Source organism: Oncorhynchus gorbuscha, linkage group LG02 (genome assembly GCF_021184085.1).
Source record: "Oncorhynchus gorbuscha isolate QuinsamMale2020 ecotype Even-year linkage group LG02, OgorEven_v1.0, whole genome shotgun sequence".
NCBI classification, from domain to species: domain Eukaryota; kingdom Metazoa; phylum Chordata; class Actinopteri; order Salmoniformes; family Salmonidae; genus Oncorhynchus; species Oncorhynchus gorbuscha.
This window is the reverse complement of record NC_060174.1, coordinates 29,106,053-29,129,328: the sequence shown is the minus strand read 5'-3', so window position 1 is coordinate 29,129,328 and position 23,276 is coordinate 29,106,053. Positions and strand designations below refer to the sequence as shown.

The 23,276-nt window shown below is 43.0% G+C and overlaps 1 protein-coding gene across 2 annotated transcripts in view; it reads left to right on the top strand.

Annotated features, from left to right (window-relative positions):
* The window catches only part of LOC124000492 (guanine nucleotide-binding protein G(o) subunit alpha-like), a 180,453-nt gene extending 172,394 nt beyond the window's left edge, over nucleotides 1–8,059 (top strand). The window contains exons 7-8 of one of the 2 annotated variants that reach the window (XM_046306887.1): nucleotides 5,277–5,430; nucleotides 6,988–8,059. In XM_046306887.1, coding sequence (XP_046162843.1) covers nucleotides 5,277–5,430; nucleotides 6,988–7,175 — 342 coding nt within the window. In that variant the 3' untranslated portion in view covers nucleotides 7,176–8,059. Of the gene's footprint in view, nucleotides 1–95; nucleotides 4,225–5,276; nucleotides 5,431–6,987 lie in introns of those variants that run through there. The other variant, XM_046306896.1, reaches the window with a different exon arrangement.
* Nucleotides 8,060–23,276: the final 15,217 nt, after the last annotated feature.

Here is a 23,276-nt window from a genome sequence, read left to right as displayed (position 1 = left end):
CACCCCACCTTCTTTCCACATCCTGCCTCTCTCTGGTCCTGTAAATATATTTTCTCCATTTCCTCTTTGTCTTGCCCTTTCAAACCTTTCTGCAGGCGCGGACACCTTCATAGAGGCAGTGGGCCACATTCAGTCTCAGTACGAGAGCAGGAACAAGTCCCTCCAGAAGGAAGTGTATGCCCACGTCACCTGTGCCACCGACACCAACAACATCCAGTTTGTGTTTGACGCCGTCACCGACGTCATCATCGCCAACAACCTGCGTGGTTGTGGCCTGTATTAACCCAGAGGATAGACCCAGTGTGTCCCTGGATTGACCCTTCTCCTCCACGTTTCCCTCACCCACATATCAAGTTAATTCACCTTTTAGATTTGTTAAATATTAAGACATTTGAATTCCGTTGTATAAAGAGAGACAGCTGTATTTTGTACCTCAGGCATTGAACATCATCTGTCGACGTGAATACAGGAAAGAGAGAAAATCCTTGACTGGAACAATTAGTTTAGTGTCATAAAGAATATACATTTTGACAATCACTCACCTGCAAAACTGTTCAAGACAATCTGGACATCCATGGTGAACCACATTTCCGAAGAAAGAATGCAGATATTATAGACATGCATTTGATACATTTGTAGCAAAGTCATGTTAGCGGTAGGTTATTTCAGCAGATATGCTGTTTTACTAAAACACTAAGGCAGTTATTGCTGTTGTGTAACCGTGTGTAACCGGCATTGGGTCACCACCAGAGATAAACTATCGTCTACAGGTTACAAGGAAAACTGCTCATCTTTACCAACAAAGTATCTATTGTAATTTGGCATTTTGCTTATTGAGTAATTAGTCATCTGATATGAAAGGGATTTGAGCCTGGACGGTTTTGTGAAACACTTAAGTTGGAATTGGAGTTGATGAGTTGGGGATTTGTTTGCGGCTAATGGAAGATGGTACTGTATAAATAATGTGAATTTTTGGGTGGATATTTTTTCTTCTGTTCTGCTTATATGTCATGTAGGTTCTGAGATTTTAGTCTTGGAAGGCTTTTTTGTTGTTGTCACTAGACGTTTTGTGAGATTCAATGATTGGGTTTGAAATGTGTAAGGTTTGAAAGTACAACTAAATATTTAATTTACACTGTAGTGGCCTTACTTACTAAACAGTGTAATTGGGTAAGAAATGGAGACCATTTATAATGCAAATTGGCAGGAGTGACAATCAACATAGTCACTGCCTGAAGTTGAGTTAGAGCTGATAGTTAGAGATGTAGAAATATTCAACTGTCATATGTAGTCTATAATTTCCTGTTGCAGTTTAGGTGCCTCAGCAGTCTCAATCAAGCACTTGGAGTTGTTTACCTTATGGTGATTGGCCTGGCTATGTCAGTAGCTATTTTATCTTACTGGTGCCAATGCCATATTTAATGGGAGAGTGAATAGGCTAAGGAGCAGGACGTTTCTGTGTGTGTTAGAGCAGATAAAGTAGTATCTGTTTGTGGTATACTGTAAGAGAGAGGATTAGGTATCTGTGGAATAATTATCCAGAAAACAGCTGTTCCATTCCCCATTACACAGACCCTCAGGGAGGACACCAAATGTCACAACACCCTCCCTGTTCTTCTGCCAAATAATGCCAAACCACTCTAAGAAGGGTCAAAACTTCTTGGTTTCTTGCCAAATAATATGCCGCTTCCTAAATCGGGGGGTGGTCTGATACCACCCTCCTCGTTTAGCTGTACAAAAACCTGTACTCGTTTCTTGTCATGTCTGTAGGAATCGCCATCTCTTAGAAAGTACTAATTTGTCTGCCTCACAGCATCACACCCATGTAGGTGCCGGGTGAGTGGGGGTAGGGAAGATGTTACCATGATGATCGTTCTTAGCACCACGCCTGCCTTAGCTGGTAGGTACAGCCTCGTGTGTTAGATGACTCTGATACTCTAGTCACTGCATTGATTCTAGGGGCTCTGTAAAAGATTTGTTGACTGTACTGCTGTACACTAAAATGTCATTGCCGTAAGATACTGTGTGTTGCTTCGGTAGATGCACAGGACATGGGAGGCAAATGCTTGTGCCAACCCTCAGGCCAGTTAGTTCTCCACAACAGGACATGAACTCTAAATTGTCATGAGCAGACAAGTTCTCATTCTGTGCCAAATCTGTTGAGACAGTGTTCATGTGCTACATTTGACGTTTTATGAACAATAAGAAGCAGGGGAGAATGACTGCCCCCTTTCATTGAAGCCACAGAGGTTCAAGGCCTACCGTGGTTCTTGTGGTGAATCTTCATGTAAAGAAACATATTTTTTAAGACAATCTTGGTACCAATAATTGCTTCTAATACAACAGATGTATGTCCTTAAACCAATTATTTTACAATCGCACGCAGAACAAGTTATAAGTATAATTCAGTTGCTAATTGCAGCCTGCAGTACCCCGGTCGACCTTCTACTGGAGTTACTCAGTGAGAGGGGGCAACACGGAGCTATCCTGCAATGCCACTTCCTGGAGTTGCTCAAACTATGCATGTTATATCTTGTGTTATATCTATATCTTAAATAATGGTGTCACATGATCAATGTCCTTGTCCATTCATATATACAGTCATTGAGTATCTTTACATGCACAGTAATAAGTAGATATTAAACTGATTATGGCAGTAGGCAGATTATGCAATAGTCATGTAAACACCTTACTCTGCTAATCTTAATCGGTGTCAGGTCAAAATCAAAGTAGGCATATGCTGATTAAAACACCTGGTTTTCTGAGGAATCTTTTGAATCTTTCGGACATGTAAACGTCTTAATCGGCGCTCCAGCTGTGTATTTGATCTGTGCGTGTTCTAGCACCTGCCAAGCGAGCCTCCCGCTTCCGCGAATGAAGTGAGCGGAACAACTGAATGTAAGCGCCTTAAGTAGTTTTCATATGCAAACTTTTTATGACTGAAATCAGAATAAAATATGTTTCCCAAAAATGACATGGTCACTGTGGTAGAATGTTTATTTTGATTGACGGTTTTCTACATTTATCAGAGTGCCATCAGGCAGCCTGATTTCAGATGTGTTCATGTAAACAGGTTTATTAGGGAAATCGTTCTTCTTGCAAAGCATTTAAACGTTTTAATCAAACTATTATATGAATCTGACTATCCACGATAATGGAATTATTGTGTAGATGTAACCGTACTCATTGATAAGAAGCATGTCCATGCTGCGCTGTCAGCAAGCTCTCAGATTCCCAGCTGGAGTTATAATCTCTTCTTTACCAGAGACTAAACTAAGACAGAAGCCATCAGATTCAGATTCTGGAGGGCATGCATGTGTATGTCCCAGAGCACACACCCAGACAGTCTGTCTCTCTGCTCATCTTATAGCATTGCCTTAAACCTGACTGATGGCAAATAAAGCCTATGTCCAGGGCAGAGAGAACGCTGGGTAATAGAGTTTATGTCCACAGTAGTGAGACTGATGGATAATGAAGTCTTAGGGCCAAGGTAAAGTGTGTAAGTGTGTCTGTCTGCTGGAGAGAAACAGATGGGAGGTACAATATGTTGCCCTGATTAAACTGGATCTCAGGTCTAGTGGGTACTGAGAGAGAGAGAAATAGTAGTGAATATCATGTACAGCAGTGGAGTCCCCTGATGTAGTAGAGATCTACCTTGGTGAAGGCTGAGATAGTTCATGGGCTGCAGGTATGTAGCTGTAGTACAGTTGATTGGGTGTCAGCCTCTCCGAGTCCCCAGTTTGTGAGAACCAATCCTCTCTCTCTCACACACACACACACACACACACAAGCTCCCTATCACAGCAGGCAAAACATACCAGTATTTTGACTGCAGCCATAAATAATAAAACAGTCGGCACAATAGAACTTTGAAAAGCAGAATTCTTAAATCCTCCTTCGACTTTCCCCGAATGCATTTCACCTTGTGTTACACAAAGACTCTGCCTCTGCATCAGCATGGGAGGAATACATTGGAAACTATTCTCTGGAGCTTGCCACAACCCCCATGAAGAAATTCAATTTACACCCCACACAAGCAGCACTAGGATGCTGACAGTACAGTACGTCATGGTATGATTGAAGTACCTGTTTTCTAGTAGGTGTTGTTTGTGTCTCACTGCTGTAATTATTGTTGTTTGCTCATTCGCTTCTTTCGTTGTTGTGATTATTTATTGAAGGCTGTGTTTATATGAAGGAAATAATAAAGCACCCCATGAAACTGTGTCTGACCCTCCCTCCCCTCTCACTCGCTCTCTCTCTCTGATCAAGTTTGTGTATGCACTGTGCAGTGAATGTTTTGCTCTTCCTGTCTATCTGTCTCTGTCTGTCTGTCTCTGTCTCCTTTCTTTCTTTTATTTCTTTCTATTCGATTCAAAGTGCTTTATTGGCTTGGGAAATGTATGCTTACATTGCCAAAGCAAGTGAAATAGATAATTAACAGAAGTGAAATAAATAATTTTAAAAACTCTCTCGCTCTCTGTTTTCTCTTGTCCAATGGGAATGCTACTGAACTACTGTCCTTTGCACAGCACACTCACACAGTAACACACACTTTACACTAACACACAATGCCTCACACAATAACACACACTTTACACTAACACAGTAACACACACTTTACACTAACACACAATGCCTCACACAGTAACACACACTTTACACTAACACACAATGCCTCATTCAGTAACACACCATGCACACTTACAGAAACACAATATTGAACTATTTCTCTCTATCCTCTTCCTTTCTCTCTCTCTGTATGAATCTTGATAAGAATGGCAGTGAATGGATAAGTCGTCTGGTCTCTTTCTCTCCCCTGCCCCCTGTCTGTCAACAGGATCATTGTCAGACACACATCCACTGACCAAAGCAGCAACTGCCAGCTGCCTTTCATTATGCCTCATTTTGATTCTAACTATTCCATGTTCTTTATCGCAGAGCTCAATTATTCTGATTGGTTCAACTCAGTCACATAGACCCTTCTCCTACGTAGCAATCTCTATCTGGGTGCTTTGCGATGCTCACTCTCTCTACTGTCGGCTTACTGTCCTCAAGTCATGAAGCTCGGTTCAACTATTCCTGCTTGGTTTTTATTGCTCTGAGGCTAACCTTTCCACGTTATCTGTTTCTCTCTCCCTCCCTCTCTTCTTCATCCTTGCTCTCTCTTCCTCCTCCCTCTGCTTCTATCCTCCTTTTCTCTCTCCCTCCCTCTCTTCTTCATCCTTGCTCTTCTTCCTCCTCCCTCTGCTTCTATCCTCCTTTTCTCTCCACTGCAGAATCGCATGCACGAGTCTCTTATGCTGTTCGATTCCATCTGTAACAACAAATTCTTCATTGACACTTCCATCATTCTCTTCCTCAACAAGAAAGATCTGTTTGCCGAAAAGATCAAGAAATCTGCCTTGAGTATCTGTTTCCCTGAGTATACCGGTAAGATGTTGTACCTTTGTAAATGTCAGAAATGGCCAAAACATATTTGCTAGCTGAAAGCCTGCTCTTTAGTCTGCAAAATCCACTTAGGTCTTGACCATGTGATGTTGAAGTGAGTTGACATTGTGGTACATACAACTGAGGGGATTACAAATACTCTATTTAGTATCTCAAAAACAAATTAAATCAAATATATTTGTCACATACACATGGTTAGCAGATGTTAATGCGAGTGTAGCGAAATGCTTGTGCTTCTAGTTCCGACAATGCAGTAATAACCAACGAGTAATCTAACCTAACAATTCCAAAACTACTACCTTATACACACAAGTGTAAAGGGATGAAGAATATGTACATAAATATATGAATGAGTGATGGTACAGAACGGCATAGGCAAGATGCAGTAGATGGTATAGAGTACAGTATATACATATGAGATGAGTAATGTAGGGTATGTAAACAAAGTGGCATAGTTTAAAGTGGCTAGTGATACATGTATTGCATAAAGATGCAGTAGATGATATAGAGTACAGTATATACATATACATATGAGATGAATAATGTAGGGTATGTAAACATTATATTAAGTAGCATTGTTTAAAGTGGCTAGTGGTATATTTTCCATCAATTCCCATTATTAAAGTGGCTGGAGTTGAGTCCATGTGTTGGCAGCAGCCACTCAATGTTAGTGGTGGCTGTTTAACAGTCTGCTGATGGCCTTGAGATAGAAGCTGTTTTTCAGTCTCTCGGTCCCAGCTTTGATGCACCTGTACTGACCTCGCCTTCTGGATGATAGATGATAGCGGGATGAACAGGCAATTGCTTGGGTGGTTGTTGTCCTTGATGATCTTTATGGCCTTCCTGTGACATCGGGTGGTATAGGTGTCCTGGAGGGCAGGTAGTTTGCCCCCGGTGATGCGTTGTGCAGACCTCACTACCCTCTGGAGAGCCTTACGGTTGTGGGCGGAGCAGTTGCCCGTACCAGGCGGTGATACAGCCCGACAGGATGCTCTCGATTGTGCATCTGTAGAAGTTTGTGAGTGCTTTTGGTGACAAGCCGAATTTCTTCAGCCTTCAGCCTCCTCCCTCCCCTCTCTGACAAGGGGAGATGGTCAACCATAGCCCGAGAGAGAATAAAATCACAGCCACGCTTGAGCAGTCATGGAGAAAGGATGACCAGTGAGAGCTGTCCCCATCGCTGTACGCTTAGGCACAGACAGACAGTCAGACAGACACCATACCATTTCCTTTCCCGGCGTTAGAGAGCTGCCCACAGGGACACATTATTCTGCCTTCCATATCTGACACACACAGCCAAGCCATTGTGACTGTATCCTCATGTTAACTGAAGTCACATGGGTTACCATACCAGAATGTGATTGTAATAGAGCTAATCATTTACATAGGATAATATAAAACTTATTCAATGGAATTAGTTTAGGCCCTGAAAGTTTTTCCTCTTTCCTGTTGCCTTTCTCTCCGTCCTATCTTCCTTCCCTCCCTCCCTCCCTCCCTCTTTTTTCCCTCTTTCACGTTCTGCACTGCCTCCCTGCACAGGTCCTAACACCTATGATGATGCAGCTGCCTACATTCAAGCACAATTTGAGAGCAAGAACCGCTCGCCCAATAAGGAGATCTACTGTCACCTGACATGTGCCACAGATACAGGGAACATCCAGGTGGTGTTTGACGCTGTCACTGACATCATCATCGCCAACAACCTGCGAGGCTGTGGTTTGTACTGAGCCCTGACCGCCCCTCGCCTCACCTTGGAAATGATTCTAATTGAAAATGCAACTTGGTAAATAATAATAATGATTGTTTTAAAATAGGCATACGTATATATCAATATATATATATAATGTTTTTAGTTTGACTTCAAAGAGCTGCCAACAGAACTGATTTCTTATAGAAACCCAGCTTTTAAAGTTTTAGAACAAAGTTGAGAACTTGTTTAATGTTTGTTTTCTCCACTTCCCAACGGTGTCTTTTTGTTTTTAACAAAACAACCCTCACTTTACATAATGTCTTTCTTTTTGTCATTTTTGTATGTTTTTGTTTATCATATGTATATTTATTACATGAATCTCAGTCCATTGGCTGACCTGTACACGTTTGCCTGAGTACGTTACTGTAGTAATGATGTAATGACGCTAAAAAACATTTCTTGCTCTAACAATGGCTATGACAGGTATGATGGTCATGAGTACCACAGTCAAGATCAGTTGAAACAAGCTGATGTGTTTGTGTGTTCCTGTCCTTTTACTTTCTTATGTACCGAACTTGGTTGTCATGGTAATCCTAGAAATTCTGTTCAGCTATTTGATCGTTGAGATCAACAGAAGCACCCATCTTTTTTCTTTGTTTTATCCAATCCCTTCCCGTCACTCCGGTGGGCCTTTGCCATTGGCTGTGTGGATTTTGGAGCAGTGAGTCACAGCACGTGACCCCAAGCTTCTAAACCAATCAGATATCTGAAAGCTGCCAACCCCTGAAAATGACAGGTTTGGAGATGGCCCTAGGAACACTTTGTTCCTGTAATGAATACCTATTAACACTATCATGTAAGGAACTTCTACTTTTTTTATTACCATTGATTCATTTATTTATTTATCGTCTGTCCCACACTCACCACACACCTTGTACTCACCACACACCACGTACTCACCACACACCTTGTACTCACCACACACCACACACCACGTACTCACCACACACCACGTACTCACCACACACCACGTACTCACCACACACCACGTACTCACCACACACCACGTACTCACCACACACCTTGTACTCACCACACACCTTGTACTCACCACACACCACGTACTCACCACACACCACGTACTCACCACACACCACGTACTCACCACACACCTTGTACTCACCACACACCACATACTCACCACACACCACACACCACGTACTCACCACTTACCACACACCTTGTACTCACCACAAACCACGTACTCACCACACACCACGTACTCACCACTCACCACACACCTTGTACTCACCACACACCTTGTACTCACCACACACCTTGTACTCACCACACACCACTTACTCACCACTCAACACACACCTTGTACTCACCACACACCACGTACTCACCACACACCACGTACTCACCACACACCACGTACTCACCACACACCACGTACTCACCACACACCACACACCTTGTACTCACCACACACCTTGTACTCACCACACACCACATACTCACCACACACCTTGTACTCACCACACACCTTGTACTCACCACACACCTTGTACTCACCACACACCACGTACTCACCACACACCACGTACTCACCACACACCTTGTACTCACCACACACCACGTACTCACCACACACCACACACCTTGTACTCACCACACACCACACACCTTGTACTCACACCACACCTTGTACTCACCACATACCACACACCTTGTACTCACCACACACCACACACCTTGTACTCACCACACACTACACACCTTGTACTCACCACACACTACACACCTTGTACTCACCACACACCACACACCTTGTACTCACCACACACCTTGTACTTTATTCCTCTACTTTATCATCCTTATTTTTTTTCTAGCGCCCCCATGGTTTTCTTGTTTTGGGTAGTCCACTTGCTTGGTAGTGGTGTCCCTGTCACTCCTCCTGACACAGATAGCATGATCGACCCTTCAGCCTTTGTATAAAGAGACAGTTAAATGCTTCACATAGAAAATGTTGAGATTTTTAATTTTTTATCCAAAACAAAGGTCAAAGAAAATTGAAAAACCGAAGAAGAAAAAAATCTAAAGACAACAGCATCATAAAGAGACAACCATCTTATGGACTGGGAAGGGCCGAGACGGGAGGGAGTTAGGGAGGCGAACCAACAGCCGTGCTGACCAGTGATGTGGAGATTTGAGGTCAAGGGTCATTGGGCTGTGTGTCTTGGTAGAAATCTGTAGATCCTTGGGATCTTTTCAATGTAGAACTATTCAAGAAAAAATCTACAAAAAAGTATGATTATGACAATAAAAACAATAATGAAAAGGACAATGATAATAATTACAATATCAATGATAATGATGCTTCTGTATTATTATTAAAGTATATTTCTTGTGCTTTGTAGCTACAGAACATTTCTTTCTCTCTTTCCATTTAAAGAAAACAGTTGACAAGGGTTCCCGTGATCCATTCTTGAGCTGTTCTTACTGACTTACCCATGTTTATGAACTGTACTGATTATTTTTGCCTGTTCTCCATGCAGTACAGTGTCTTTACTTAGCCTGACTTATATATATATATATAATATAATTGATTTTTATTTTGGAAGAACCACTTTGGAGCACATCCTGCCCCGATGCTGGGCGGGGTGTCCACACGGCTGTACAGATTCAAGCTCTTTCTTTTACTTTTGGGGAATTGTACTCAAAACACTTTCCAGGTCTTCATAGAAAAGCACAGCTCTCACTTCACACAAAGATTTGGAAAGATGTATATCTCCTTTCTTGATTTACATTTTTTTTAAAGAATACTGTGTATTATTACACATACCAGTTTGGCATTATCTTTCCTTTGTTCCCCTCCTTTTTTTAAATTATCCCTGCTTTTTATCCCAGTGAATGCTTTTCTGTGCTGCTTTTTTCTCCCTCCTTTTTAGTGAATGGTTGTTCTTTCATGTGGGATGTTCGTGCTGGAATACCAATCGAATGTAGTGTTTACATTAAAACCCACCGTTTTCATGACTACAACTTGGGGCCTTCTGATTCTTATTATCATTCATAAGTACCACCTTTTCTTCACAGACCTGATATCTTCTGGCTACTGACAAACAGCTAATAAGATACAAAACCTTGTCATACTGAACAAGGGAGGAAAGTAGGAATGTAGGAAACTAACTAACTACCAATCATTCCACAATGTTAAACTAGGTTGGATCTGAATTTTACGTTAGAATGAGTGTGTGATGATGGCCCATGTTAAGTGCAGTATATTTGTAGGCTGAGGAGGGAGGGTGAGAGAGGTTGAAATGATCACTTCGGCGCCATCCATTCCCCTGCTTCCTGCCCCGTGCAGGGAGGATGTCCTGCTGCTAGCTGATGTCTCTGCTGGGATGGGAGTAGAGGGAGCTGGTTCAGCCTAGGGGGGGCAGCAACACCTCACACATAGGCTACACGCACTATGCATTACGCTGACTCACTCACATACACACATACATACACACACACACACACCATCCATGAAACTAAAACACAGACTATCCATGAGCCCAGAGTTCCCTGGTCATACATGGTAACTTAAAACACATCAACATTCTAGTATCAATTCTGCCATTTTTCATGGATGCGCAAAAGAACAAACAGCACGGCAAATCGGAGAAATTAAGTATTTAGTGGAATAAGCCAGAGAGACATGCCATAAATGGGGCTCAGTTTCTGATTGGGCAGACTGCTGAGGCTGCAAGTTCAGTAGGTTCAGCCATGGCACAGAGAGAGATGGAGAGAGAGCAAATGATGGTGGCTGAGAAGAGGGAGATGGTAGTTAGGAAGTGAACGGGGATGGAGATTGACAGGGTGATTGATTGAGTGATAGATTAAATAGAGGGGTGTTTTGAGTTGCAGTTGAGTGTCTTAATCTGTTGATTAGAGACTTGAGCTTAGACAGTGCAGAGTTAAAGATCATTAATAGTTTTACCAGAAGGACGTTCATTTTAAACGCTTGACTTCACAAAAATCATCCTGGAACAGTAGATCAGCGGTCTCAGGCTCCTAAACGGTGTTAGATGATGGTTTGATGATGGTGATGCCAGATAAAGGTGATGCAGTTTATGCCAGATGATGGTGTTATAGTTAGCTTGCTGGAGCTGATGTTATCCTCTGCCTCTGTAGCCTGTGATGCCAGGTGATGGGGTTGGCTTACTGGCCCTGATTTCGTCCTCAGCTCAGTCTCTCTGTAGCCTGTGATGCCAGGTGATGGGGTTGGCTTGCTGGCCCTGATGTCATCCTCAGTTCCGTCTCTCTGTAGCCTGTGATGCCAGGTGATGGGGTTGGCTTGCTGGCCATGATGTCGTCCTCAGCTCAGTCTCTATGTAGCCTTGTGATGCCAGGAGATGGGGTTGGCTTGCTGGCCCTGATGTCCTCCTCAGCTCAGTCTCTCTGTAGCCTGTGATGCCAGGTGATGGGGTTGGCTTGCTGGCCCTGATGTCGTCCTCAGCTCAGTCTCTCTGTAGCCTGTGATGCCAGGTGATGGGGTTGGCTTGCTGGCCCTGATGTCGTCCTCAGCTCAGTCTCTCTGTAGCCTGTGATGCCAGGTGATGGGGTTGGCTTGCTGGCCCTGATGTCGTCCTCAGCTCAGTCTCTATGTAGCCTTGTGATGCCAGGTGATGGGGTTGGCTTGCTGGCCCTGATGTCGTCCTCAGCTCAGTCTCTATGTAGCCTTGTGATGCCAGGAGATGGGGTTGGCTTGCTGGCCCTGATGTCGTCCTCAGCTCAGTCTCTCTGTAGCCTGTGATGCCAGGTGATGGGGTTGGCTTGCTGGCCCTGATGTCGTCCTCAGCTCAGTCTCTCTATAGCCTGGACTTTAAACTCCTCCACCTCCACAACTAACATGTAGCACCCACTTGGGTGATGCCTCTGCTGCTGCTATAGCGCAAAAAAGCCCACCACACATCAGTCCAGAGCAGTAGTCATCCTCACTATGAGCTCTCTGCCATTTTCATAATGCAGTTAGGTCTAATTGATCAAGAAGAGAGATGCATCTTTTAAAAGTCAACCTGCCATCAGTCCTGCAACTCCGATGTGTCGTGCTTAAGAACAGCCCTTAGCCGAGGTATATTGGCCATATATCACACCCTCTCAGCAGTGTTGCCAACTTAGCGACTTCGTCGCTATATTTAGCAAGTATTCAGACCCCTCTAGCGACGGCCCCACCCCCAAAGCACTCACAGGCAGCGCAGCAGTCAGAGCAGAAGATGTTCACCCCTCCGTGTCCAGACTGGAAATGAATCTGCATGCTGGAAGCCGCCGCTGGCTGATCCCACCCTGGCTTACATTCAGGGCGGGATGTAAATGTAAAATGTTCTTTGTCTAAAATAAATCACTGCACAAAAATAAATCACTGCATTTGACTCACACAGCCGCAGTCACTTACTCACCTTATCCACTGTGTGTGTGCCTCTCTGTGAAATAAGCTAAACATCTGGCTGGCTATCTCATCATGTCTCAGTCTAAACTGTACTCTCAAAAATACAGAAAGGAGTGGGAATCAAACCCTGAATTCAAAGGCTGGTTGAGGCTGTTTATTGGAGATGATACACGGACATACTGCCTGTATTGTAAAGGCTGGTTGAGGCCGTTTATTGGAGATGATACACGGACATACTGCCTGTATTGTAAAGGCTGGTTGAAGCCGTTTATTGGAGATGATACACGGACATACTGCCTGTATTGTAAAGGCTGGTTGAGGCCGTTTATTGGAGATGATACACGGACATACTGCCTGTATTGTAAAGGCTGGTTGAGGCCGTTTATTGGAGATGATACACGGACATACTGCCTGTATTGTAAAGGCTGGTTGAGGCTGTTTATTGGAGATGATACATGGACATACTGCCTGTATTGTAAAGGCTGGTTGAGGCCGTTTATTGGAGATGATACACGGACATACTGCCTGTATTGTAAGGCTGATTTATACACCAAACTTAGTGATGTAAAAAAACACATGACAACTCAAAAACATACTCAAAAGGCAAAGCCTTATAACAAGCTGACATTTATGGTTAAAAAATTGACTCTGCAGAAAAGGCTGAGGCCACCATGGCATTAGCTATCACTGAACACTGTTCCATGCTGGCATGTGATCACATTGGAGAAGCATGTAGAGCTGCTTTCTCAGACTGCTTTCTCAGTGTTTCTAAGTACCTGGGGGCTGTTATAAGGTACTTTAGTGACACCAAGCAGACAATTGTAACAACATTCCTGGGGCTTGTTGAGTTGGAGGGAGGAGATGCCAAATCTATGTAGCCTGTGCTGTTGTGGCTTTCCTCGAGAAGTGTTGTCTTAAAAAAGAGAAACTCCTGGGGATAGGGACTGACAATGCCTCTGTTATGACAGAGATTAACAATGGGGTCCATAAAGTGCTGAAGGAGGAGTATGGCCTCACATATCTGGTTCTTATTCACTGTGTGTGCAACACCCTGCAGCTTGCTCATTTGTAGTTTTAAACATATTTAGGGTGTTCTTTACTCACTTTTTGTCTCTCCCACGACCTACAGCGTCCATCACAATTACATGCACATGGCCAATTATGCAAATTAGGTGATGCCGTCATTTAGCAACTTCTAGCGACTTTTAGGACAACCAATAGCTACTTTCCTTACTGAGGAGTTGGCAACATCGCCTCTCAGGCCTTATTGATTAATTATATAACTGGTTGTTTGGATCTTGGATGCTGATTGCTGATTGAACGAGCAGCATTCCAAGTTGTGCTGTATTGGCCATCACAGACACCGATGCCTGCTAATAGTTCCATCTGAAAATGATCACTGTGCCTCCATAAGAATATCATGTTCATGTTGCTGTCCAAATAATCTCTTGTATTTATCTGAACTTGCACATTATTTCCGGTTGTTTCCAGCCTAGCATTTAGTTTGGTACAGCGGGGGTTAGTTAATATAAACCTCGCTGTCTGCCTGTCTGTAGTACTATACATAGAGTGAACAGTTCCCAGACGAGACAACTTTTTCTGAGCCAGTCGAAATCACGCATCAACGTCATTATCATGGACATATCCAAGTAAATGCCAATAGAAAAAAAACCTCAAACAAATGAAAATGCAGCTACTGTACTGTCATTCCAGGTTCAATGTTCGAGTTAGCTGAAGTTGGCTAGCTAGCTAGCAAGTGACAAGAATGTTATCTAGGCTGCATAGTAACCATTTTGTTTAGAAAGTCCTTTTGCATAGCAGCTATGCAAAGATAATGAAGAACTGGGTCGCATCTGTAGCAACCTGATTTATGTCCGGACTATATCTTCTTGTGGAAGAATTAAATGGTAGGAAAAACGGTAGAAAAAAATAAAGTTTTAATGAAAATACATTATATACACAAAGTATGTGGACACCCCTTCAAACTAGTGGTATTGGCTATTTCAGCCACACCAGTTGCTGACAGGTGTCTAAAATCGAGCACACAGCCATGCAATCTCCATAGACAAACATTGTAAGTAGAATGGCTATTGCCTCGGGCCGAACAACTAAATTTACCTGTGACCATATTCATGATACAGCACTGCCTCGTGTGCCTTATTGCTGAATTGTGTGATGTGTGAGAAAAAATATTTAATCCATTTTGAATTCAGGCTGGAACAAAACAAAATGTGGAATAAGTCAAGGGGTATGAATACTTTCTGAAGGCACTGTATCTCTGGCCATCTTCCAATGGGTTTAGAGTGTCACGGTGTGCATGTTTTGGTTTTTGCTCCAATGCTACACAGTTTATTCGAATTGTCCAAGCTTGATGATTAGTTGATTATTTTAACCAGCTGTGTAGTTCTAAGGTAAAAATCTAAATGTGCACCACTTGGGGTCCCAAGGACCGAGTTTAAGAAACCCTTTGCTTAGCGTGAGAGACTGTTTTATCACTGTTGGAGAGAGAGAAAGAGGTGTTTATTGTTCCACGCGATTAAATTGGGGAAGAGACTTGTGGAGGACAACATCTTTGCTGTTGCCTTGTTTCAAAGATGGCACTAGCAGAGGGGTGGGTAGGTTACTGTATATGGGTGCTAAGGTCTGAGCTCTGTGTATCAACTGCACCACCTTCTGGTCAAAAGGGTAGCCTAATGTTGGTTTGTCACCTTACCTCTCTTGGGAGCCGATTTCGACTTAGGAATTTACACCTTTCCTATGCACACCTTCCCTACGCACTTCTCAGTATTTGGTATTCAGACTTACCTTATTCATTTGCGAAACATGCTCTGCAGGTGTGTGTCTACCTTGTGTGCTCTGAATACATTTCATTCAACCACTGAAAACCCCCCCGAATTGCTGGCCAACAGAGAGAACGTGTTCAGAATGTAAGGAATCAATTAAAGAAAGTCATCTAAATGGTTTCAGCACCAATTGGTAGATTTAAAAATACTTTGATCTTGTAGATTATTTACTGTATATTTAGGAAAGTATTTATGAATCATAAAAAAACAGAGTTGGAGAGCCTTTCAGAAGGAAAGAAAGAAAACAATGGTTTGATTTATTCTTCAACCCATGGTAATGTTGGATGATTAGTGTTTACATATAATTATAATAGGGAGAATAGTGTACAATAGTGGGCATTACCCTTGTCTATTGCCTAGATTAACTATGGAGCTGTGTGATGACAGCCAAGTATTGTGTCGTGTCGGGTTCAAACTTTTATGGCTTTGTCTGTGCTCCACTCCATAACGATTTCATTAACCGACATGTCTTTTTTTATATTATCAACTGTTACTAATGATCCTCAGCAACAACCACACGGCCTTGACAGCTTTTATAGAGGAAGTCAATTATGGTACTGAAACAATGTAATTAAATGAATGATTGGCAGTTGAAAATGTGTGATTATTGGGCCTACTAACGATCAATACTGATAGTGGATAATATTTCACATGATAGAAACAGGAGACTGCAAGTTAAAATGCCATACAATTGAAATTATGCATAATGGCACAGAATTTCATAAACTTTACAGTGGGAAAGTTGCTATGTTGATTGGCTTCAGTTTGCTTCCGTATGACTTTTTGTCTCCAGCGACTATAAGGTCAAATGATTTGAAAACGAGTGTCATTTATATATACAATTCCCTTATCCAAACGAATTACTCATTTACCTAGGTCTTATCAATAACTCTTATCAATTTGCAAATTACAGTGCATGCTTAAGTAGATGCTTTTTCCACTTGGAACCGGTAGGTTCACTATAAATGATTCCAGGTTTCCTTGCGCGTAAATGTAGTGGAATTATTAGGGAATTAAGTGAAGGTCAGAATACAGCATATCTGTAGATACTCCACCCCAAAGGAATAGTGAGTGGGTGAATAGCATGCTTTTCTGGTGCTTAAATCCAAGATCAGAATACGCATAGAGAGAAAAGGGAATAAAAAGGAATTATGTTCCATGTACGCGTGCTTAACTCGGTGATGAAGTACTGTAGCTACACTACATGGCCAAACGTATATGGACACCTGCTCGTCGAACATCTCATTCCAAAATGATGGGCATTAATATGGAGTTGGTCCCCCCTTTGCTGCTACAACAACCTCCACTCTTCTGGGAAGGCTTTCCACTAGATATTGGAACATTGCTGCTGGGACTTGCATCCATTCAGTTACAAGAGCATTGGTGAGGTGATGTTGGCACTGATGTTGGGTGATTAGGCCTGGCTCATTCCAATTCATCCCAAATGTGTTCAATGGGGTTGAGGTCAGGGCTCTGTGCAGGCCAGTCAAGTTCTTCCACACCGATCTCGATAAACCATTTCTGTATGGACCTTGCTATGTACATGGGGGCATTGTCATGCAGAAACAGGAAAGGGCTTTCCCCAAACTGTTACCAAAAAGTTGAAAATACAGAATCGTCTAGAATATCATTGTATGCTGTAGCGTTAAGATTTCGCTTCACTGGAACTAAGGGGCCTAGCCAGAAGCATTAAAAACAGCCCCAGACCATTATTCCGCCTCCACCAAACTTTACAGTTGGCACTATACATCGGAACAGCAGGGAGCGTTCTCCTGGCATCCGCCAAACACAGATTTGTCCATCTGACTTCCAGATGGTGAATTGTGAATTATCACTCCAGAGAAAGTGTTTCCACTGCTCAAGAGTCCAATGGTGGCAAGCTTTACATGGTTGGCATTGTGAGTGGTGATGTTAGGCTTGTGTGTGGCTGCTTAGCCATGGAAACCCATTTCATGAAGCTCCTGACGAACAGTTCTTGTGCTGATGTTGCTTCCAGAGGCAGTTTGGAAATCGGTAGTGAGTGTTGAAACCAAGGACAGATCATTTTTACGCTCTACCCGATTCAGCACTCGGCGGTCCCATTCTGTGAGCTTGTGTGGCCTACACTTCGCGGTTGAGCCGTTGTTGCTCCTAGAAAATTCCATTTCATAATAACAGCACTTACAGTTGACGGGGGCAGCTCTAGAAGGGCAGAAATTTGACGAACTGACTTATTGGAAAGGTGTCATCCTATGACGGTGCCACGTTGAAAGTCACTGAGCTCTTCAGTATGGGCCATTCTACTGCCAATGTTTGTCTATGGAGATTTATACATGTATCAGCAATGGGTGTGACTGAATTAGCCGAATCCCCTATTTGAAGGTGTGTCCACATACTTTTGGTCATGCAGTGTATGTATATCCTAGATCCTATTCACAAGGGGGAGTTCTCATAGACTACCATCAAAAAAAGCCTCCAATTCCCATTCTTTTGGATTATAATTAGATTGTAAGGCTCATATGAATGTCATGCTTAATATAATGTTTGTGTCATCATTGCAAATCAATTGCAATATACTTTTTTTTAAACACTTAAACCAGTAAAAATGGCTGTTTGGCTAGCTTATTACCATACTATGTCAATGAGCATTAGTATATTAACAAAAACACAGTGACATACACTTTTAAAACGTGGAGCATTGCATTTACTCACCTGTCCGCCACATAACCTATACTCACGTAGACATAGAGACATAAGACAAAGACACACACACAAACACAATGCGCTCATCTATCAAGACTAGTTTGTGATTGGAAAGGCTGAGACGTCTTTGAGCTCAGGGTGGGAGGTGAAAAGTCGATGCAGTATTATCACACAGGTTGGTCCCATAGACGAGACATAACATAGTAATTCCTAACATATCATACAATTGCAAATTCCTAACATATTTTACAAATTGCAATTCGTAACATGTCATACAAAATGGATGATGTAGAGCTACAAAATAACACATAGGCTACCATACCAAACATAGAAATATCATACTACTTTGAGTGTCCCGGATTTTCATTTACTTTGCTACATCTATCCCTAAGTTCAGGTTGCATCACATGCTATTTGAGAAAGAGCTGTTCTCTCTGGTTCTTGAAGCTCAATACAGTAGGCCAGGGTTCTCTGGCAGCCACAGATGGTTTTATTTGGTCCCGAAGTTTTCCGAGCTTTTTTTTTTATGTAAATTTTCATGCTCGTAAAAAAAAGACTGTGAAAACAACAGGACATCAGCTCCATGTGATTTTAATGTTGGGAATCTGTTCCCAAGTATTCACATGCAAAATAGAGACACGTGATCGTATACAAATGTAAGCAAGGTTCGAAATGATTATGTTTTAGTCAAATATTATATCTGTTTGGGTTTCTTGCGGTCAACTAGCAGTCTGCCAGTTATTTGTAATTATCTTCCAGCCCCCTGACAATCAGCTCAAGAAAAAGTGGTCCGACGGCTGAATCTAGCTGATGATCCCAGCATGCTGTGTCTAAAGGGAACAGTCAGAGTGTGGGGCGAGTGAATTCAGAGTCTCGGAATGCCCCAAAACTCATGTACCTCATTCCCTCATTCCTGTCCATCCGTCCCCCAGCCTTACATCACACACTAACCAACAGGATATTTATAGCACAGCAGAGCTGTCTGCCTGTTGCTAGGAAACCGCCTGCTGCAGAATTCTCAAGCAAGCGGTAACCTTTTTGTCTACAAAGTGAGATGTTCCATGAAAATTGCCACTATTTCCAATCATTGTATATTCTCCTGACCCATTTATTTGTCTGTACGGTGTGAATGCATCTGAGCTGTAGGCCTCTCCAAGCCACAGGGCTTTTGCCTCAACATTTTGAACAGTAGTCTACTACATTAAAACAGTGCCTAACACTCACACAAATAAATAGATTACTGCCCACTAATGGACATGGGTAGTAGTGTTTCCTCTGAAAATGGCATGTCCTGGGAGTCTTCTTAGATAGAAAGCCAGACTGCTGCCTGTAAGACTTCATCTGCTCACATGTTTATAGCAAGTCCCCTGTTTGTGTCATACACTATTTGGCCAAAAGTATGTGGACACCTGCTCCTCAAACATCTCATTCCAAAATTATGGGTATCAATATGGAGTTTGTCCCCACTTAAAAGCTATAACAGCATCCACTCTTCTGGGAATGCTTTCTACTAGATGTTGGAACATTGGTGCTGGGACTTACTTACAATCAGCCACAATTAGTTAGTTTGGGCACTGATGTTGGGCGATTAGGCCTGGCTCGCAGTCGGCATTCCAATTCATCCCAAAGATGTTTGATGTGGTTAAGGTCAGGGCTCTGTGCAGACCAGTCAAGTTCTTCCACACTGATCTCAAACCATTTCTGTATGGACCTTGCTATGTGAACGGGGGCATTGTCATGCTGAAACAGGAAAGGGCCTTCGCCAAAATGTTGCCACAAAGTTGGAAGCACTGAATCAACTTGAATGTAATTGTATGCTGTTGTAATGGCTTTCTTGTGCTGAAGGAGAGGCGGACCAAAATGCAGCGTGGTTTCTATTCATGTTTAATTAATAAGACAACTAAATATTAACATAATACAAAACAAACGTGGAAAACCAAAACAGCCCAATCTGGTGCAAACACAGAGACAGGAACAATCACCCACCAAAACCCAACACCAAACAGGCTACCTAAATATGGTTCCCAATCAGAGACAATGACTAACACCTGCCTCTGAGAACCATATCAGGCCAAACACAGAAACAGACAAACTAGACACACAACATAGAATGTCCACTCAGATCACACCCTGTCCAAACAAAACATAGAAATATACAAAGCAAACTATGGTCAGGGTGTGATAGCTGTAGTGTTAATATTTCGCTTCACTGGTACTAAGGGGTGTAGCCAGAACCATGAAAAACAGCCCCAGACCATTATTCCTCCTCTTCCAAACTTTACAGTTGTCACTATGCATTGGGGCAGGTATTGTTCTACTGGCATCCGTCAAACCCAAATTTGTAAGGGTTTTCTGGTGAAAGAGAAGCGGACCAAAAAGCAGCATAGTGGTTATTCATTTTCTTTAATTTATAAAGAAACTACACATGAGATAACTAACAAAAACAACAAACGTGAGAACACCTAAAACAGTCCTATCTGGTGCAAACACAGAGACAGAAACAATCACCCACCAACACACAGTGAAACCCAGGCTACCTAAGTATGATTCTCAATCAGAGACAACCAATGACACCTGCCTCTGATTGAGAACCATACTAGGCCGAAACATAGAAATTCCCAAAACCTAGAAAAACAAACATAGACTGCCCACCCAACTCACGCCCTGACCATACTAACTAAATACAAAACACAGGAAATAAAGGTCAGAACGTGACAGTACCCCCCCCCCCAAAGGTGCGGACTCCAGCCGCAAAACCTTGACCTATAGGGGAGGGTCTGGGTGGGCGTCTGTCCGCGGTGGCGGTTCTGGCGCGGGACGCGGACCCCACTTCACCATTGTCTTAGTCCGCCTTATTGTCCGCCTCCGTGGCTTTCTCACCATGGCAACCCCTCTCAATGACCCCACTGGACAGAGGGGCAGCTCGGGACAGAGGGGCAGAAGCTCTGGACAGAGGGGCAGGGGCTCGGGACAGAGGGGCAGGGGCTCTGGCGCCTCTGGGCTGAGGGGCTCTGGCGCCTCTGGGCTGAGGGGCTCTGGCGCCTCTGGGCTGAGGGGCTCTGGCGCCTCTGGGCTGAGGGGCTCTGGCGCCTCTGGGCTGAGGGGCTCCGGCAGCGGAGCCGGACAGGCGGGAGCACTTGCAGGGAGGAGACAGAGAGACAGCCTGGTGCGTGGAGCTGCCACGCACCAGGCAAATAAAGGTCAGAACGTGACAAAATTAGTCCGTTGGACTGCCAGATTGAAGGGTGATTCATCACTCCAGAGAATGCGTTTCCACTGCTCCAGAGTCCAATGTCGGCGAACTTTACACCACTCCAGACGACGCTTGGAATTTCGCATTGGTGATCTTATACTTGTGTACGGCTGCTCGGCTATGGAAAACCATTTCATGATGCTCCGAGAAAAATGCATTGGGCTTACGTTGCTTCCAGATGCAGTTTGGAACTCGGTAGTGAGTGTTGCCACCGAGGACAGGCGATTTGTATGCGTTCCGTGCTTCAGCACTCGGCGGTCCCGATCTGTGAGTTTATGTGGCCTACCACTTCACAATAACAGCACTTACAGTTGACCAAAATTTGACGAACTGACTTGTTGGAAAGGTGGCATCCTATGACGGTGCCACGTTGAAAGTCACAGAGCTCTTCAGTTTTAGTGATTGTCTATGGAGAATGCATGGCTGTGTGCTCAATTTTACACAAGCAACAGGTGTGGCTGAAATAGCCAAATCCACTCATTTGAAGGTGTGTCCACATTTCGGGGAGGGTGGTGTCATCGTTATTGAATGATCCATGAATGAAGAGAAATTTTTATCTCTCAAGGGTCAGGGCCCTCAACCTATGGTTGCTAGGGAAACTACCTGGATGTCTGCTTCATCCCAAGCTCAGTAACACACTGATTGTCCTTGGTTTGTGCTGCTTGCTGCATATTTGACTGTGTCCAGAATTTTTTATTTGACCTTTATTTAACTAGGCAAGACAGTTAAGAACAAATTATTATTTACATGGCCTAGGAACAGTGGGTTAAAACTTCTTAGGACTGAAATCCCGTCAACGGGATTTGTGAAAGTGCAGAGCGCCAAATTTAAACAACAGAAATCTCATAATTAAAATTCCTCAAACATACATATATTTTATACCATTTTAAATGTAATCTTGTTGTTAATCCCACCAAAGTGTCCGATTTCAAATAGGCTTTACAGCGAAAGCACCACAAACCATTATGTTAGGTCACCGCCAAGTCACCAAGTTTTTCCAGCCAAAGAGAGGAGTCAAATAAAAGCATAAATAGAGATAAGCAGAAATAGAGATAAAATGAATCACTAACCTTTGATGATTTTCATCAGATGACACTCATAGGACTTCAAGGAATACCTAGGATAGGATAAGTAATCCTTCTCACCCCCCCCCCCCTTTAAGATTTAGATGCACTATTGTAAAGTGACTGTTCCACTGGATGTCATAAGGTGAATGCACCAATTTGTAAGTCGCTCTGGATAAGAGCGTCTGCTATATGACTTAAATGTAAATGTAAATGTTCAAGTTACACAATACATGTATGTTTTGTTTGATAAAGTGCATATTTATATTTAAAAAAATCTCAGTATACATTGGCGCGTTATGTTCACTAGTTCCAAAAACATTCGTGATATTGCAGAGCCACATCAGTTTACAAAAATACTTATTATAAATGTCGATGAAAATACAAGTGTTAGACATGAACATATATATACACTCCGCCTTAATGCAACCGATGTGTCAGTTTTTCAAAAAATCGTTACGGAAAAAGCAAACCATGCAATAATCTGAGAATTGCGCTCAGAAAACAAATATGTTATGCAGGTGAATGAGGACCCAAAAGCGACTTAACAGAAACAGAGTTTATTCCAGTCTTAAACAAAACGATAGTCCTGGATACTATCACAGGTGAAGTCCAAACAGGAAAACTGAAACCCTCTAGTCAGTAGAGGGGAACAACAGGGGATGCGACCACAGACTGCAGGTCGCTTCGGGAAGGCGCAGGCCGTAGCTGATATTGACACCTGCTCACACGCAGCATCTGAAGAAGGCAAAAACACGACGGAACAAGAACACAGCACAGCAAACATCAAACAAGGATCCGACAAGGACAGACGCAGAAACAGAGGGAGAAATAGGGACTCTAATCAGAGGGCAAAATA